Source organism: Triticum aestivum, chromosome 2B (assembly GCF_018294505.1).
Source record: "Triticum aestivum cultivar Chinese Spring chromosome 2B, IWGSC CS RefSeq v2.1, whole genome shotgun sequence".
NCBI lineage: Eukaryota > Viridiplantae > Streptophyta > Magnoliopsida > Poales > Poaceae > Triticum > Triticum aestivum.
The window spans coordinates 773,181,068-773,201,504 of NC_057798.1; the positions used below are offsets into that span (position 1 = coordinate 773,181,068).

The 20,437-nt window shown below is 38.9% G+C and overlaps 1 protein-coding gene across 1 annotated transcript; it reads left to right on the forward strand.

Annotated features, from left to right (window-relative positions):
- Nucleotides 1-387: 387 nt before the first annotated feature.
- LOC123047293 (uncharacterized) lies at nt 388-13,886 on the forward strand. The gene is made up of 24 exons (XM_044470795.1): nt 388-638; nt 6,711-6,937; nt 7,058-7,163; nt 7,582-7,683; nt 7,768-7,827; nt 7,938-8,016; nt 8,128-8,278; nt 8,755-8,878; nt 9,226-9,403; nt 9,517-9,545; nt 9,861-10,009; nt 10,087-10,189; nt 10,364-10,459; nt 10,546-10,598; nt 10,711-10,834; nt 11,061-11,123; nt 11,205-11,261; nt 11,372-11,533; nt 12,062-12,132; nt 12,221-12,314; nt 12,538-12,674; nt 12,777-12,857; nt 13,070-13,175; nt 13,530-13,886. Exons 1-24 carry the CDS (start codon nt 444-446, stop codon nt 13,572-13,574), a joined length of 2,592 nt encoding a protein of 863 aa, XP_044326730.1. The 5' UTR covers nt 388-443; the 3' UTR covers nt 13,575-13,886.
- The last annotated feature ends 6,551 nt before the right edge of the window (nt 13,887-20,437 follow it).

Genomic DNA, 20,437 nt, shown 5'->3' on the forward strand with positions numbered 1-20,437 from the left:
TATGTTATATCTACATGCCAAATTGTTTCTAGAGTCTTGAAAACCCTGTAGAGTGTATTTTCGGTCGCCGGTTGCACCACAAAGGCGCGTGAACGAAGATGCGTCCTCAGTCAGTGAAGATCAGAACGTTGGAGCTTATGTGACCAAATCCCATTTTCTACGACAAAACAGTAATGCTGAGTGGTACAAGTCTAATAAACACAATGGCTTAGCCTTTAGAGAGAGAGAGAGGTGGTTGGTCGATCTGAGGAGGGACGGCCGATGGTAACGCGCCGTCGTCGGACGTAAATATATGATACCGATTTTCCGTTTTCAGTACGAGAAATATTCTGCAAGTTGTGACGCGCGGTCCAGCAGCCGCTCCGGCTTAAATAGAGGGGGTCGGGCGAGAGAGCAATGCAGAGCGACGGGGAGAGAAGAGCATAGCATAGGCACCGAGCAGAATGAGGGTGGCGGTGGTTGGTGGCGGGGTGAGTGGGCTGGCGGCGGCGCACGAGCTTGCCGCCAGCGGCGGAGACGCCGTGCGGGTGACCCTGTACGAGGAGGAGGCCTGCCTCGGCGGGCACGCCAGGACGGTGGCCGTCGACGACGGCGCCGGCTGCGTCAAGCTCGACCTCGGCTTCATGGTCTTCAATCAGGTCCGTACATGAGCTATGCTCTTTGCTCTGCAGCTTCCCGTTCTACTCGCCCCTTGGCCTTGAGATTGCATGCATGGCTGAGGCCGTGTCATGTGCTGGCAGCGTGAAACTCAGCCAAATGTTCCCATATACAGTAGTATAGATCATCTGTCGCAGTGACAATGTTCGCCATGCTTCTGAAAACTGCTCCGTTATTCACCAGCGGGGAAGAAAGCATTACGGCCTTTGGAGGAATATAAGGAAACAAAAATGATTTGTTGTCACTACCAGAACGGTCAACAATGCACGTGTCCCCCAAACGAAAACACTGCTTTTGGAGGAATATAAGCAAACAGAAATCAAAATATAATGTACTACTTCCTCGGTCCCATAATATAGGAACGTTTTTGACACTAGTATAGTATCAAAAACGTTCTTATATTACGGGACGGAGGGAGTAGTATATACTACTAAAATTTTCAGAATGACTCAGCGTCCGGCACTTTTTGTAAAACATGTGTACATACTTGGATGGATCGGACCCTGACCAACTGAGTTGGATGGTGCAGGTTGTGCGTCGGACACACGTCGGACAAAAATCATCGAACCCATACCACTACTCCTAATACTTTGTCCTAGAGATAGCCTTTAGTAGCCGTTGTCTAAACGTGTGTGTTGGTGTGAGTGCATGTGTGCGTGGTGTCTTGTCTGTGTGCGTCTATTTTTTTTTACTCGCAGTTTATAGGTAGAATTTATTACATTGGTATAAAGTTAGCCATAAGCTGGCCGTGTATGGCCGAAGCACCCCACGCATCACAGTGTGGCTGTACTCTGGGATGGACTTCGTTCTAAACCTTTCTATGGCTGAGAAGCCTCCTTGAGTAATGAAAATTTTCTCTCCCCCGCAAAAAAAAAAGAGTTTCCGCCACCTGTAGTTCCCACACCGATCATTAGCCAGGGGTGGAGGATTTCCTTACAACCCCCTTGACAGAAGGCTGTAGGCTGAACTTGCAGATATATATTGTGCCTTGATCTCATCAATCAGAGTTCTTGTTTGTTCTGATAGTTTGGTGCTATTCTAAGATTATGATGCATTTCCTTTTATGTTTGCGGTCATGTGTCGTTTCTTAGTTCCACGTTGACCGTTATGGTTTTCTTTTGTAGGGAGGTACTGTTACGTTTTAAATTTTGATATACTAACCCAATTTTTGGTGGATCCCGAGGGACAAAGAAAAGTTGAAGTGCTTGATCCTTTATCTCGTTTCTCCATACAGAAGTTGAGAAGTACTCGAAAGTGCTATTGTGAGCTCGGGCTCACATGATCTCAAATGAAAAGTTAAATCCAAAAAATAGTAAACAAATACAAAATTCTGATTTTTTTAATCAAGAAACATTGATGATTTTTGTACATGCATGCAAATTTTTGAGACGGAATCACATTTGTGGAGCTGTGGACAAAAAAATGATCCTCCTAAATGCTTCCAAAAACACTCTTTTTGGAGCATCGACTTTGTTTTTTTTCCCACACCATCACAAATGTGATTTCCTCATGAAAAATTGCATGCGTGTAAAAAAATTCAATGTTTCTTGCAAAAAAAATGTGATTTTTTTATTATATTCACTTTTTTGTGCATTTTACTGTTCATCCAAGATGTTGTGAGCTCAAGCTCACATAGTCCATGTCCAGAGGTACCATTTTTCTGCCGAGTAGGTTTCAACAATTTACATGCTTATGTTGAAAATGTAATTGTAGTTGTACAGACTATTTTATAACTTGCAAAAAAATCTGGACATACGTGCGTCTTGCAACTAGCCTATACGCACAGAACCAAGCATGTGTCATCCGATTAACCACACAGAAATCATTTTTAATTATTCTATACGTATTTTGGGGGATTTTAGTGCATTTTTTCCAAGAATTATAGTGATGCTTTAAATTTTAAATATTTCATAAGTAATTTCAGCAACATTTAAGAGAAACAGATTTAAATTATTCTATACATATTGTTAATTTCAATATTTTTACAAATATAATTCATACAAATCTAAATGATGCAGGTTTATTAATTTGAAAAGCATTTTATGGACATTTCCCCAATTATAATTATTTTGAAGAGAAATTTCAGTTTAAGTCATAGTTTTTCACATGTATTCAATTTATTTTATACATTCAATTATATAAAACAATTTAAAAATATTCCAAGTGATATTTATAATAATTTCAAAATTTTCAAACATTTATCAATTATATAAATCAATTTAGAAAATATCTCTAGGCAGTTTCACAACAATTTCATTTTTTACAACATATTTTAGTCAGCTATTTAATACTATATGATACTTGTTTTATTTGAAAATTTATTTTGACATTCGATGAAATAAAATGTGTTTGTTTTGGTCTTTCTCGTGTATTTCTGGAAATAACCACTATACACATTATTATATGAAGTGTATCAATCAATTATAGACAGATTTTAGTTAATTTAAAAAATATTCCATATGCAATTTCACAAACATTACAATATTTAAAACATATTTCACTTATATCAATCAATTCAATCCTATTTCACTCGTAGTTTCAACAACTATGAAACTAGTATTTTTTAAAAGGAAAATGTTTTTAAGTTGATTGAAATGATGCATTTGTTTCAGTAATACGAAACAATAGAGAGATTTTCGAAAAAATAAAGAATTTTCAACACCCTTCCCCCAGAAAAAAAATTCAAAAACTATTCTTCTTTTGGTGGATTTTAGTGCATTCTTTCCAAGAATTATAGTAATGTTTTAAATTTTTAAAATTTCATAAGTAATTTTAGCAACATTTAAGAGACACAGATTTAAATAATTCTACACATATTGTAAAATTCAATATTTTAAAAAATATAATTCATACAAATCTCAATAATTTGAAAAGCATTATACGGACATTTCTACAATTGTAATTATTTTAAAGACAAATTTCGGTTTAAGTCGTTGCTTTTCACATGTATTTAATTTATTTTATACATTCAATCATATAAATAATTTAAAAATATTCCAAGAGATATTTATAATAATTTCAAAATTTTCAAACATTTATCAATTATATAAATCAATTTAGAAAATATTTCTAGGCAGTTTCACAACAATTTCATTTTTGACAACATATTTTAGTTAGCTATTTAATACTATATGATACTTGTTTTGTTTGAAAATTTATTTTGACATTCGATGAAATAATGTGTTTGTTTTGGTCTTTCTCGTGTATTTCTTGAAATAACCACTATACACATTATTATATGTAGTGCATCAATCAATTATAGACAGATTTTAGTTAATTTAAAAAATATTCCATATGCAATTTCACAAACATTACAATATTTAAAAACATATTTCACTTATATCAATCAATTCAATCATATTTCACTCGTAGTTTCAACAACTATGAAACTAGTATTTTTTAAAAGGAAAACGTTTTTAAGTTGATTGAAATGATGCATTTGTTTCAGTAATACGAAACAATAGAGAGATTTTCGAAAAAATAAAGAATTTTCAACACCCTTCCGCCAGAAAAAATAAATTCAAAAACTGTTCTTCTTTTGGTGGATTTTAGTGCATTCTTTCCAAGAATTATAGTAATGTTTTAAATTTTTAAATTTTCATAAGTAATTTCAGCAACATTTAAGAGACAAAGATTTAAATAATTCTACACATATTGTAAAATTCAATATTTTATAAAATATAATTCATACAAATCTCATTAATTTGAAAAGCATTATACGGACATTTCTACAATTGTAATTATTTTAGAGACAAATTTCGGTTTAAGTCATTGTTTTCACATGTATTTAATTTATTTTATACATATGTCAATTATATAAAAAAAGTAAAAATATTCCAAGTGAAACTAATAATAATTTCAATTGTTTTGAACATATATCAATTAATATAGATCAATTTAAAAAAATATTTCCAGGCAGTTTCACAACAATTTCAGTTTTTACAACATAATTTAGTCATCTATTTAATACTACGATACTTGTTTTGTTTGAAGATTTATTTTGACATTCAGAGAAATAATGTGTTGGTTTTGGTCTTTCTCGTGTATTTCTAGAAATAACAACTATACACATTATTATATGAAGTGTATCAATCAATTACAAACAGATTTTAATCAATTTCAAAAAATATTCCATATGCAATTTTACGAACATTCCAATATTTAAAAATACATTTCACTTATATCAATCAATCCAATCATTATTTCACTCGCAGTTTCAACAACTATGAAACTAGTATTTTTGAAAAGTAAAATGTTTCTAAATTGATTGAAATGATGGATTTGTTTTAGTATTTTGCATGTATCTTGTATATCTAAAAGATTCATCCTCACTAACTTATTTATCTCAACACACAAAAATACCACCCTACCATATACAATAATGAATAGGATAAGACGCACCTCAACATGCAATCATGCATGGTAAAAAAAAACAGGTACAAGATTCAACCATGCATGGGAAAATGCTTTCCAGTCGATTATTCTACTTATATTCAATAAATATGTTACAACAATACATAATCAAATATAGTTAGTCATATGTTTGTTTCATTTTGGTTCTTATGTTATCAAGCAAGTTTTCTTCCTCGACCAATTGCGGCAGCGGCGCGGGGTATCCTCTAGTTTCTGAAAATTAAATCTCCTATTTTTTTTTCTGAAAATAACCGGTACATGCATTTCTAAGTATAGGCAGAAAATGCTAGCAGTAGGCACTAATCTTAAAGCGCGAAAGAAGGGTGATAACGCTCCCCAATTCACGGAGCCGTTGGAAAATCCACTTTGCGTTTGGCTCCCACCATTCCAGTGGACTGGCCATCAGTGGTCTTCCGCCGGGGCCGCCAACTTCGCCGTCCTCCGCGGGGCGGCCGCCGGCGCCTCCTGAAAACCATTTCGGCCAACTCGGCATGGAGTCTCATGACGCCTTCGGCTTCCTCAGCCGCCGCCGCGGAGGATTTCCCACCGCTGCCTCTGTGCCTTCGCCCACCTCAGTCGGCGGCCCGGCGGCGTCCCGACTGCCGCTCGAACGAGGCGCTTCCGGTCACCCTCCGTTGCCCCTTGCAGCCCTCTGCCTTCGCCTGCTGCAGCGGCCTGCCGCCCGTATTTTGAAGCAGGCCCCGTCGGGCTCGAAGAACAGCAGGGAGCCTCGGCCGTGACCGTGAGCTCGTCGTCATAGCTCTCATCAGGCCCCGGCGTCGTCGGGCTCGAAGGTCAGGCAATGCAGTCTTGATCGGCACCATAGCTCTCATCACCTCCCCTCCCCCCTGATTAGTGCAGCTCGTGCGTACCTGCTCATTGCACGGAAGGTGCTCGGTGGATTGCTTCTAAGCACAAAAATCATCTAGCGTTTCTACACTAAACATTCATCACATTTTCCGGGCCAACCTTTGCATTCTTATAAGCATATTTTGGTGTCTGCTTCCATGTGCTCATTGCTTTTGCATCACGAGTTCATGACAATGACACACTGTACCGGATCTTGATATTGGAACTTTGGAAGTAAGTAGATTATACTGTTAGCAGGTCCAGCAAGCTTAAATGGAGAGTTTGGCGTGTGAATTTGTGTTTGTGCCGGCCGTGATTTAGGTTCTGAATTTATGTCCATCTATACAAAATCACTTCCCTAGCGAGTGGGAAGATTCTACGGCACTAGTTTCTTCCAGCACAACTGCTTCGTTATGGTTCACCTGGCTTGATTTTTGAAAAGTACACAATAAACGTTCGGCCATCACAACAAGAATTCTTATAAGGCTTGTGAAAATTTCTCTGTTGTTCAGAGGAATGCGTTATGATTTTTTGAGGAATAAGGAAAATTTCGAAAAGTATTACACTAAAATAGTGTGTGTGTGTGTGTGCGCGCGCGCGCACGTGTGTGGCTCCTTTCGAAGGAAATATGCATGATTTATATCTGGTACTATTTATCTTTTACTTTGAGTTTTTTTGCAAAAAATCTTTTGCTCTGGTTATCAGTATATGACTTCCTACCCCTGGACTGACGATTTATAATATATTTGTTCCTCACCAAGATTTTTGTTGTGCTCTATGCATCAACGTAGGTAACATATCCCCACATGATGGAATGGTTAGAAGGGCTCGGGGTTGACATGGAGAGATCGGACATGTCTTTCTCAGTGAGCACACAATCGAAAGGAGGCGTCGGAGGATGTGAGTGGGGAAATGGCAATGGTATCTCAAGCCTCTTGGCGCAGAAAAGCAACATACTGAAACCCAGTTTTTGGCGCATGGTCCTTGAGATACTCAAGTTCAAGAATGATGCTCTGACGTAAGCAGTCAAGGCCCTCAGTTCTCATGTGCATACATAATACTTTCATTCGTAGCTGGATGCCTGGTGTTTATACTAAACAATGACAATTAATTCGCTGGTTCGATCTTTGAAATGAAGGTACCTGGAGGACCATGAACACAACCCTGATCTGAACCGTAATGAGACATTGGGGCAGTTCATTCAGTCGCATGGATATTCCCTATCGTTTCAAGAATCTTATCTTGTACTACTTCTATCTAATCTACTTGCTTATTCCTCTTTTAGTGTACCAGCAACCCTTCATTTTGGCAAAATCTCACATCAGAATTCTGTATTCAGTTTTTGTTTTTTCATGTTTTAACAGTCATGTAAAACTGTGTAGAGAAACTATAACTTTCAAATAAGCATGGTAAATTTAGATGAAATATTCATTATAAATAAAAGCTGGGCCTAGTCCTCAATGGCCAGTTTTCACACCTACATGGGTGCAGGGGACGGTAAGTCGGTATGGCTGGCTATTAGCTTGTAGAAATTTTTTGTTTATATTTTCACACACAAAAAAGGAAAAGAAAATTTGTGATTATGCACACATTGTATTGTGATTAGGAATGTGTGTTTATGCTTTTTTGAGTTGGTAAAACGAAAATATACATTTGGTGCAGATTCCAGTCTGCACTGGCATGTGGTCATGTTCATCACAGGATGTTTTGAGCTTGTCTGCTTTCTTGGCGCTGTCATTTTGCCGTAACCATGGCCTTCTTCAGGTGCCTATCTACTTCTTATGCATGTTCCTTTCTCATTCCATTTGTCTTTGTGCATCTGAAAGCTGACTAAATCTCTGCACTCAGCTGTTCCATCACTCCCAGTTGCCCACTGTCAAGCCTCGTTCGCAGTCCTATGTAAACAAGGTATGCAATGCGATCCATCAGCCCCAAAAGAGATCACACATGATATTTATTACGCTATTTAGGCTTTGGCTGCAGCCAAATGCAGGGACTGAACAATGGAACTATTGCAGGTAAAAGGAGAATTGGAGAGCATTGGCTGTCGAATTAAAACCAGTTGTCAGGTCAAATCTGTTTCAAGCCTTGGTGGAGGTATGTATACGTGTTATTGTTTGTTGATTGACTGTACAAAACAATGTGTCATCATATATATTTTATTGATTCACTAACTGAAATAATCCTGTATCTTGGCACTGGCAACAGCTGGCTACAGAGTCTTGGAGAAGGATGGTTCAGAGGAAACATACGACAGTGTCATCCTTGGGGTCCATGCACCCAATGCTCTCAAAGTACTAGGACTTGAAGCTACAAATCGCGAACGGAGAATTCTAGGTGCTTGTCAGTATGTCCATAGGTAAAGCTTGCCCTATCTAGACCATTCAATTTGCGTCAAGATTTGTGCTATCTTTATATAGAATTTTTTCTTTTTTGTTTCTTCCAATCAAGAGAACATTTGACCTTGAAACTTTGCAGATCATTGTACAAAATGTCACTCATTGTATAAAATGTTTTTGGTTTTTTTGATGAAACATAAATTTGTCAAATTTCAAATTGTGAATGAATTGTATCATTTTAAAAAATTTATGTTGTGCCAAAAACTCCGTAAACTTTTCTGCACATGGTAGTACTTGTATGATGTTGATCTGCAAAGTTTCGAGTTCAAATGTTCTTTTATTTGGAGAAACAAAAAATAGAAGTTCGCTTGCACGAACTTTGATGCAAGAATGGACGGTGAGCATAGATGGTACACTAGTATAGGGGTACAACCAGAACTTCCCCTAAATGAAGTTTGATCTGATCTACTGGTTGTCTGACATGTTTATGTTGCAGGGATATATACCTTCACTCCGATCAAAATCTGATGCCCCGAAATTCGTCAGCATGGAGCGCCTGGAATTTCCTGGGGACAAGTAGCAGGGTTTTTTCTGTTACTTACTGGCTAAACCAAATTCAGGTAAGTTCTGTGCTTTTCATATGTATAGTTTGGTATAATGAATTAGTTTTACAGATGACATATTTTTTTTTATCAAATGACCCTTCCCTGGCTTTATTACGATGCTGAGACCATTTTGTGCGTGTTACATGTCCTCAGGATTTAGTCATGCCTCCTCGGCCAAAAGGAAGAAACCACATGAAAAAAAAAAGATTTTCATCATGTTAGAAACTTAGAACTCAGAACACCCTGTAGAGTAGGCTCACAGAGTAACAGCAAAACGGAAGCTTCAGCCTAACCCCTCCAGCAGCATGAATGGATTACTCAATTATTAACTGTGGCATATTTGTTCTTTTTTGCTCTTCTAGAAAATTGAATCTGTCAGGCCTTTCCTGGTGACACTCAACCCCCCTTGTGTTCCGGATCATGTACTGCTTAAATGGAATACAAGCCTTCCTGTTCCGTCTGTGGCCGCGGCGAAGGCTTATCTTCAGCTTGATCAGATCCAGGGAAAGAGGGGAATATGGTTCTGTGGGGTATATAACGGTAACTTGTTTCATGAATTTCAGTTTCAGATATCTTATAACTACATTAAAGTTAGGTGTGAAATGATCTAAAGAGCACTGGGTCTCAAATGTCTCTTCTGCATTGCATCGTAGGTCATGGCTTCCACGAAGACGGATTGAAGGTATTTGCATGCACAACCTGTCCATTTTTCCTTTTAGACCTGCCTCGCATAATGAACCATACTGTTACATGCTAAATTGGTGAGGGTCCAGCAAAGCTAAACATAACTAATCCTATTATCCTTCCCAACAAAAAAACAAACCATCTCCTTGCTTAGTTCCGAGCTTTTCCTTTATTTATCTGGGGGGGGGGGGGGGGGGGTGTTTACACCACCCTGACATATATGCTTTTGGTTTCCATCACATAAGTCAGGGCAACCATTTCATGAAATAGTTATGTGAGGTCTTTTTGTGTTGGACATATTGAATCGATGCAGTCCGGGAAAGCAGCAGCTCAAGGTTTGCTTGGAAAGAAATGTGATGTTCTGCTGAACCCAAAGAAGATGTCTCCATCATGGACTGAGGCTGGGGCGCGCCTTCTAGTTATAAGATTTTTCAACCAATACGTATCCATTGGTAACTTGATGTGAGTCCTCGTATGAAGTCGAGATACTATGTGACATCTAGTTATGATTTCTGCTCACCTTAATTGTTTTTGTACAGATTGGTCGAAGAAGGAGGTAGTGTGTTCAGCTTTGGTAAAGCTTGCGACAAATGCTGTGTAAAATCTGTCATCCAAGTTCATGACCCCTTGTTCTATTGGAAGGTTATCTTCTCTTTTCTTGTTCTGACTACACATGTATTTAAAAAGAAAAATGAGTGGTGATGTGTCCATGCATGATTCCTAATTTCCTATATACTCCACTGCAATTGCTTTGTACAACTTTCTTATTTGAATTTGAACTACGTGTTCTTATCCTGACTCTCTCATGGCTTTCAGGTTGCAATAGAAGGAGGCATGGGCTTGGCAGAAGCCTATATTGATGGTTGTTACTCTGTTCTTGACAAGAGAGAAGGCCTTCTGAATCTTATCCTGGTAAAACTATATCATAGTCCATGAGCTTATGGGTAGAGCTATTTCCTGTTCATTACAGATCAAATCCATGATCAATTACTTCGCAGATTCTCATTGCTAACAGAGACGAGCGTAGGAACCGCCGCATTGCTAGAAAAGGGTTCTGAAACCTTCCTCTACTAGATTCCTATGAATTGTTTGATAAAAATGAAGTAGTGCCTATGAGTATGCGTTTGTGATTAATCATGTACATAATGTTTTTTGGTTTGCAGGTTTTGGTTGTCACCCTTCCATGTAATAGCTCAATTGGCATATGCTAAACACTTTTTGCGCGAGACCTCAAGGAAGAACACTGCGACACAAACTCGTCGAAACATCTCTCAGCACTATGATCTTGTCAGTACTCATGTCTCTTCTTTTGTTATTATACATTCCATCAGGATTAAGATAACCAGCTGGTTAGGCAATTTGTAATACCAGAATTATGGCAGATCTTATTGAGATTGATTTTTTTTGTGTTCCAATCCTTATAAAAAAGATTTGTTATCATTCATTACTTGCCATATGTCGAAATACCAAATAGTACTAATAGTTCCGTCTTTCTTCTTATATATGTGCGCAGAGTAATGACTTTTTCTCGCTTTTTCTGGATAAATCAATGACTTACTCTTGTGCAGTTTTCAAGGTTTGTAAATCCTGTGATTTTCTTCCGCGGCTTGGTTGCAGAGTAGTTTTATTAATTCATGGACTAATATTAAATTGCTAGGATAATGAAAGCTTAGAAGTAGCCCAGCAACGTAAACTTAGCCTTCTAATCAACAAGGTACTTACATTTCTCCAGAGATTGCATTATTAGATTGATTACTAGTTGGACAATGTTGTGAACATGATCTGATGGTACTTCATTCTTGCAAAATACACATTTAACCAAAGGCTAAAGTCAAGAGGGGGCATCATGTTCTTGATATCGGTAGCGGCTGGGGAAGTTTAGCAATCGAAACAGTTAAGCAAACTGGCTGCAAATACACTGGAGTCACTTTGTCGGCGGAGCAGCATAAATACGCTGAGAGAAAAGTAAGAGAAGCTGGCTTAGAGGTTAGTTCTATATTACTCCCTCTTTTACGCAATACCTGTCCAGTTTTATAGTTTATCAGTAATTACCATTCCACCATATGTCTTCATTGACGAAGTGTAGTCTACGGGTATATTACCCTGAAGCGGACCAACTCGGTCCATCACAGGCTCACAGCCCACTCGAAATGAAATGGTATTATCTCGTACGCCCACCATTCCTGAAAACACCAATCCTCCACACGACTGAACCAGGCCAGGGACAGCAAGGAATACTCCACCGCCTCCTCCATCGTCTGCCCGTCCTCCACCAGCGGCGATACCCATCCCGGCGAGTGAAATAACTACCACATTGCCAACGGCAACCAGTGGAACTTTACAGCGGCATATCTCGGAGTCGAGTAGTTTGGATTGGCATATATTATAATTTCCTAACTACAGAACAAATATAGATGTGCACGCTGAATTACTATTGTTTTGCCCCAGCTTATATGCTTCGGCAGGGTGAAATTTTAGCTAACAATTATATTATCTGTTGTTATTAATTTTCAGGACCGCATAAATTTTCTGCTGTGCGACTACCGCAAAATACCACCTTTTAAGTATGACGCAATCATAAGCTGGTAAGTGTTACTATATTACAGATGTGCGCTGTGACTTTGATAACCTTGCTTGTGGTTGTACTTGATGTATTCCTCTTATGTACATCAGCGGTATGATTGAACATGTTGGCCATGAATACATGGACGAATTTTTTGCTTGCTGTGAGTCTTACTTGGCTGAAGATGGGATATTGGTCCTCCAGGTTAGTGCATCAACAGCTAAGTATATTTCCAAACGACTTCATAGCTGGATTCCACCATCCCTACGAACACCAACCAAGTAGTATATGCCTTATTTTCGGTGCAAAAGAACGAGGATTAGGCCTTATTCGTCGGATTGCCAGAAAAATCCAATGAAAGATAATCCTTGTTATCCAAGCAAGACCTTAGTTTATCATGAACTAACCATTATACATGTGCGTTCAGTTCATCTCAGTTCCAGAGGAACGGTATGAGCAATACAGAAAAAGGCCAGACTTCATAAAAGAATACATATTCCCTGGCGGTTGCCTTCCTTCTTTGGCCCGTATAATGTCTGCCATGACCACGTCATCAAGGTTCTGGTACGTTTTACATCAATTGATCAATATTGATTGGTTACTTCATGGCCATGGATGGATCTCCATCGATTGAACCTCCCTGATCTTGTTGTGCACTGGGTGTAGCATAGAGCATGTCGAGAATATTGGACCCAATTACTACACAACTCTGATGCATTGGAGGGACAACTTCATGGCCAACAAAGAGTAAGTATCACTTTGTCATTCACTATTCAAGAATACTGTTGTACAGTTAATTATGAAAAAATTGGTAAAAACAAGACTAGGGTATATAACTATATATCATATGTTCATTGAGCAGGTAAATTTGTTGTGACGATTATATACGCATATACGTACATTGTTACAGTTGGTTGCTCGGTTAGTTTTAATTTCTTATCCCTTTCTTCTTCTTGCAGTGAAGTTTTGGCCCTGGGCTTTGATGAAAGGTTCCTCCGTATATGGGAGTACTACCTCATATTCTCTGCGGCTGGTTTCAAGTCACGAGCATTTGGAGATTACCAGGTATGCTCTATGTACATAAGTATTTACCTATGCTATTTCCAGACAAATGCAAGTCATATGCTCCATCCGGATTTAAAAGGATGACATTTTGGAAATCAGCGACCGTTAGTTTTCACTGCAGTAAATCATAAAACATGGTAAAAAATTAAATGATAAAAAATGTTTTGTTGAGAAAGACCTAAAAAATGTCATTTTCACAAATCAAATCAAAATGTTTAATAAAATTGTACTGGTCAGAGTTTTGAAACTTTGACCAAATCATCTCTGAACCTTCGCCGTTTTGGGGAAAGGAGGTATTTGCTCTAGGTACTGATTGTGATGCCTGAAATGCTGACGTGTATATACTGCATGCAGGTTGTTTTCTCTCGTCCAGGCAACCGTCGGCTAGGCCAGCCTTGATGGCTGAAGACAGCATATCCTTCTCCGTTCGGCTGTTGAACTGTTACTTCTCGGTACCCTACGGCCTTTTAATAAGTCAGTCCTGGAACGGTTTGTTCATAAGGGCAGTCCAATCAGGTGGTTTGGTGATCTATCGTGTTGCTTAATCATTCAATGTTTGGTTTTTCGTGGCAGTATATTGGTATCTGTCAATAAACTTGTATATGCAATGCAAGTGCTACATTGTTAGCCAGGTTCCTAGAATTTGAGAATTGTATGAAGTGGTTTGTTATCTTTATTATTTGTGGTAAAGAGTTGATGTCCTTTTGTGTAGTTTTTGTTCCATTCTGTGTTTGACATTTCCAATGCTGCTTATGTGGGAGAATCAATCTATCTATCTTCTATACCTACCTATTCTAATTCTAGACTTTCAAGAAATTCCCACGTTAATTAGATTTTACGAGCCGTTAATCTGGTGGGACCGAGTTATTACGGTAGAGATCCACCCAGATAAGATTTTTTCTCTCTCTCAAAATTCCCTTAATTCTACCTGAAAAAAGAATTAAAAATTCCTATAAACGTGTATTTTTTTAGTGTACGTTCCTATTGTATTAGTATCTTACGAGCATGGGACTCTCCTTTCTTTCTTGCAGCACGGGACTCAGCTGTCCTCTTTCTCCCCTTTATACCTAGAAAAACCAAATCATCACGGTTGCTAAAAAAAGAAGCCCTCCTCCTGTATCCCTAACCTTCTGGTGCCTACCATCGCAGCGCCACTTCTCATGGATCGCGCCGCTGCTTCCCATTGATCGCGCCGCCGCTCTGCTCACCACCATCGCCGTCACTTCGTCACTCCCTATCCCAGCCGTCGTCGCTGCCCACCGCATCCAGCCGCTGTCACATCTCACGGCCTCCACCACCACCACAAAACATCTCTCTCCTTAGTCCTCTCTCTTGGACCAGCACGCTGCGGCGGATGCTTCTGGTCCCGTGATGGCGACTCAGCTGGTCGAGGGAACGCGGCCAGGCGGACTGTGTCCCGTTCGGTGATCTTCCCCACTTTCTGCTCCTCCTCTCCAATCAAAAGTCACGTCACGTTTCCACCTCTCAGACTCTCCTCCCGTTCTCACCTCGCCCAAAGAAAAATACGCCTCAGCTCACAGGGTGCCCCTGCAGCAGCAATACGAGGGCTAGATGGGATCCAGTGGCAGGCTGGAAGCACAACATCAGGACCCTCAAGTCCTAATTGGTATGTCCCTGTAATCAAGGTTAGTGTGTCGCTTCTGCTGTTCACAAAGTTTAATGAGAATCTAAATTAATCAGGATTTTATTCGATCAATCTATTTCGGATTGTCTTATTAACATACATGGGCACTTCGGAAGGGCTCTTTGTCGCCCCTTTATTCAATGGCAAGAACTACCACAATCAACCAGCAGTTTGCTTGCAACGAACCATCCTCTTTTTACGAAAGTCTGCTGTCAGTTTGATGGAGTAGAACCATGTGATTTACCGGAATCATAATTGAAAGATACCCTTTATTACTTTTTCATATAGTCAGGTTATGGATGACAAGCAGCTGAGAGCTGGTGTCAAAACATTAGTATTGAGAACGGTTATCCATTAGTTAGTACTTAGAATTATTGTGTTCTGAACAAAAGGCTATTCCACACACAAGTGAAATATTAACGGTTTTGAATTGGTGGGAAGCTCTATGGATCTATTTTAGGTTTTGAGCAGCAAACGTACTGTATTTATACAAAAAGTAAATTCGCTAGATTTCTGTGTAACATGCATGCAGATTTTCGCATATTTTTCAGGTGGTCCGTGGCTTCTGATGGAGTTGCGTTGAAACTATAGACTAAGAGTTCTTCAACCTATCAGGTGTTTATTTGAGTGCCGTAACAGTGGCATAAGATCCAATGGATTGGTTAGTAATTTAATCATCCTCAATTACCTCAGTTTTGCTAATTTGGATACTGTAGCTTTGATTAAAATTTGTTCACGTTGTTCATCTTATTTTGAGGCATGTACATGTGCCTCAGGTACAGGTTTTTTATCGCCCAAATATACAAATCAATTACTCTTCTGGCTGAGTCCTTCCCATGAAAGGCTGTTTCATCGTTTGATCATACAGTCCTTGCATTTACATTTTTGGATCACACAGTATCAACTGGCCGCCCAAGAAACCATTAGCTATTAAGATGTTGCTAAGATAGCAAGTTAATGGGAGAAAGATCTGTCTGGCCAGTCCGCGTGCCCCGTAAACAGCACGAGGACCAGATCGACCTTATTCTATGGTATTAATATTTTCATTTGTCAGTATTTTATGCATTTGAATTGCCCTATTCTAAGGTAGTAACATTTTCGTTTGATGCATCCTATGAAATAAGGGTCCAATGGTTTGCAAAGTAAAGAGACCTCCGTACCTGTTTGTTTGCAACAATAACTGATAAGTACAAATGCAACAGGATATTATTTAGGGTTGGAAACTACAGGTGCAGTTCATAATTATTTTTCGTGATAAAAATACGTCCATGTTAGAAATTTATTCTGTTTCAGAGATTTGTCAGCCTATAGGTCTTCTGCACAATTTGTACTATGCAATTCTTCAACACGACAGTCTTTGCTTCCTTCAAGCTGATTGAAGTATTTGCCTTTTTTGGCCGGGTGATTGAAGTATTTGCCTTAACTGCAACAAATTCATTCAGGATTGTTTCCAGTCATATATCTCCTCCCTGCCTCATTACACATGTTCCTTGCTAGCTAAGGCGAAAGAATCCTCAACATGCCGACCGCCTTCCTTTTGGTTGTTGTTGATCGTCATTATTTTGGGGTTGCGATGCAGCCACGGAAACATTGGAAAAACCAACTAGCACGAAGGAAAAAACAAGCAAGTAATTTCATGGTTTGCTCATTTATATGTCATGTACGTAGTTCATATTGCTTACATACTACATGCCAAAAAAGAGCTGATCAAAGTTTAATACCTCTTTTTTCCAAGTTACGCATTCAAAAATATTAACCCTTTTGTGTTCCTTTAATTTGTATTAAGTTATGTTTCCTTTATTCCTACAATTTAGGGTCTAAGGAAATGGCGTCTAATATGCACTTAATGCAATTATCAGTTAGATTCTATTAGCGTTCCTGGAAAGTGAAGGTCGGCGTAAATAGGCTATGAGATTCTATTAGCGCCAACAACAACTAAGTTATTTGACATGATACTACTTGAAAAAAGAGGTCAGCTTTTTGGTTAAAATATATGTATATTCATCATAAATAGGCTACTATGGTATATAAAAGTTATTCCAAATTTTGAGGCTTCTTCATAAATCACTAAACTGTTTCAGGGCGCTATGATACATGTCGCGGTAATGACATATGGTGTTCAGGAATTTTTCTATCATACCCATCAATACTTCTGTACATGCAAAATCGGTATTGTTTGCAAGACGATTCATTATATCTAGGGCTACTATGATTATACAAGTTAATCCAAAATTTTCAGGCTTCTTCCTAATACACAATAATTCTTTGAGGGCACTGTGATACATGGCAAGGCAATGTAGCATATGGTTAACAAGTTCACGAATTTTTCTATCATGCCCATCAATACTTCTGTGTATGCAAAATAGGTATGCTCACAAGATGTTGTAGAGAAAATAGAGATGGGAGCCCACTCGCAAGGTACAATTCAAAGCATATGTTCTATTACAAAACATCACTGCAAAAAACTGAAATTATATATGAATCAGAATATATATTCAGTTTTTATATATTCCTATTGTTATATTTTATTGTGTGCTAATTTAATCTATAATGGATATGAAAAGAACTATACTATGAAGCATCAATTAAATCAATTAACACATCAGGGCAGTTGTACTACATAATGGCAAAAGCATCAAAAACAACAAAAACAAGGCAATCACTTCTATGGTGCCAAGTGTGAAAAGTAATCTGAGCAGATCCAATGGTAATTTGATAATATATTATTATATGGGAAGTAATTTGTACTGTACTTGCCCATATATTATATGCCACATTATTTGTACGTACAAACTTAAGTTAGAGATATGCTGAGTGCAACAACTTGCACCATGTTTGAGACAGAAGCAAAAAGTTAAGAAATCTCCAAGATACTTGATATATATGGATTGTGCAACAATGAGAATGCGAAAGAAATCCAAAATGTACATGGATTGAGATTGGTATTTCAGTATCGATTGGATGACTATAACCTCAAGATTGGTTACAAAGATTACACTATGTATAGAATCTTTTTCATGGATCCTAAAAAAAAATCTGTCAGTAATATATATGAAGTTGTTGAGCAGGTGCCTTTCTTATTATGATGCTCTATATTTTTTACTCTCTATTACAAGCGGAATATATCGAGATATCTTAACTTTTATGGTGACAAACACATATTCCGCATGTTACCGATGATATATTAATTGTGAAGGACGCCAAACTGACTAGGGCCAGGAATACATGTTGTATTGTACAATTGAGGAAGAATTAGAAACTAAGAGTAGTGAAGACAAAGATGAATTCAAACTCAAGCAACCATCTAATTAAGAGAAAGCATAAAATTACTCACAGATGTGTCCGCAATGATAAAATTCCAGATCACGATATTTATGTTGGACATTAAGAAAATGAAGGAAGGAAGAAGTATTCAAAGATCAATGAAAGGAGTACTGACAGAAGGTAGAAAGGAAAAGGTCATCTATTTTGAACCCTATAAAGCCCCATCAATGCACCTGTATTATTTAATGACAGCAAAAATATAATGCATAAAAAAGGAGGCGACCAAAAACTATCCAAATGGGCAAATACAAGGAAAATAGGAATGTGTTGCTACATCCTTAGAGCAGCCAAAAAGGAAGCTACATGAAAACAAAAGAGTTACTGTCAATTCTTAATATCCTAGCCCGTGCGAATGCACGGGTTGACGACTACTGTTCCTAATTACCATGCTTACCAATGACTCAGGAGGAGCTTTTGTTATGCTTACCAATTACCAAATGCCTAGTTTTTTCAAGAAAGAAGGCTCGAAATGAGCTTGGCTGTAAATTAGTAAAGCCATAATCATTTAAGGGTACAAGGAATTGCTCACACCGTACAACCTCACTCTAGTTTGAGATAACAAGCGCAAAAAAACACACGCCTGCAGCACCCCCGGAACAGGACCAGTGGGTACAAGAAAAACTTGTTTGGTAGTGTACACGAGGGCCTGTCTCCACATGTCACGAAACTTAAAAGCAGCCCAGGGCCTGGCTCGCTACGAACGCTTGAACAGATTGTTTCCAGCGAGCCATGTTGAGTCGTGCGCAAAAGGAGGGCATGATGTACGCGGCGGTGGTGGGTAAATGGGCGTGGAGATGGCGGGAGACGAAAATCTGCCGGCGCAGGATGGTGTCCAAATTTCTCGCTCACCTCTAGCGCTAGAATAAATCCAACCTCAGTTCTTGCAGTAGTGGTGGCGAGTACATTTTCCGACAGCAGGACCTTCTTCTTCCATTTCTCCGACTCTGTCTCGTCCTCCTCGTCTCCGCCATGGGTGGGTCGTCGGCTCCAAAGGGGGTAATTAGCATACAACCTCCTATGCTAGGTCATTAGATACGGTGTAGGATCAATTTCTCCATTGCTTACCACACCATCGTTGTTGCCATTAGGTCGTGTTATGGATGAACAGATGAAGCTGATTGTTCACACAACAACACTCATAGTTGTGATTTAGGTCTGGGCCATGTTGGTCCACAAGAGAGTTGTTCGTTGGAGTGATAAGTTTGGCATCCGTTATGATCCAACGGTAATCCAAGATAGGTAGAGATGGCGAATTTGAACTAAATCTACAAATCCAATGACATAGAGGCTATGAACATGCTTTGGAAACGAAGAGCACCTTTTTCCAAGCTTGTGGAGACGTTTAGGACTAGGGTGCTGCTAGAAGATAGCATTCACACCTCTGTGGAAGAGCAAATTGCCATGTTCCTTCATGTTGTGGGTCATAATCAGAGGTTCAAAGTGATTCACAAATTGTTTAGAGATCCATGGAAACCATTTTCCTGGTATTTCAAGCAAGTCATGTATGCTATTGAGGAGCTCAGAGGAGAGATGATAAAGGCACCAACTGGGCAAACTCCAAACAAGATACACACAAGCCAAGATGGTATTCGTATTTCAAGGTGAGCACTACCCATAGTTCATGCCATAACATGCTTGTATTGTTGTCATACAGCTGTGACAATATGTTGTTGTGCCATCACAGGATTATATCGGCACAATAAATGGTACTCATTGATGTCTGCTAGAACTACGCCGGTATTTCCCCAAAGAGGAAGGGATGATGCAGTATAGCGACGGTAGGTATTTCCCTAAGTGATGAGACCAAGGTTATCGAACCAGTAGGAGAACCTCCTCACACCACGTAAACAGCACCTGCACACAAATAACAAATACTCGCAACCCGACGTGTTAAAGGGTTGTCAATCCCTTTCGGGTACGTCGCCTCAAGATAGGCAAATAACGTAAGGTAAAAGTGGTAGATAGGATAAATAGATCGCGGAACAAATAAATTGCAGCAAGGTACTTTTGTATATTTGGTTTAATAGATCTAAAAATAAATGCAAGGGAAAATAGATCACAAAAGCAAATATGATGAAAAGAGACCCCGGGGGCCATAGGTTTCACTAGTGGCTTCTCTCGAGAAAAATAGCAAACAATGGGAAAACAATTATTGTTGGGCAATTGATAGAACTTCAAATAATCATGACGATATCCAGACAATGATCATTACATAGGCATCACGTCCAAGATTAGTAGACCGACTCCTGCCTGCATCTACTACTATTACTCCACACATCGACCGCTATCCAGC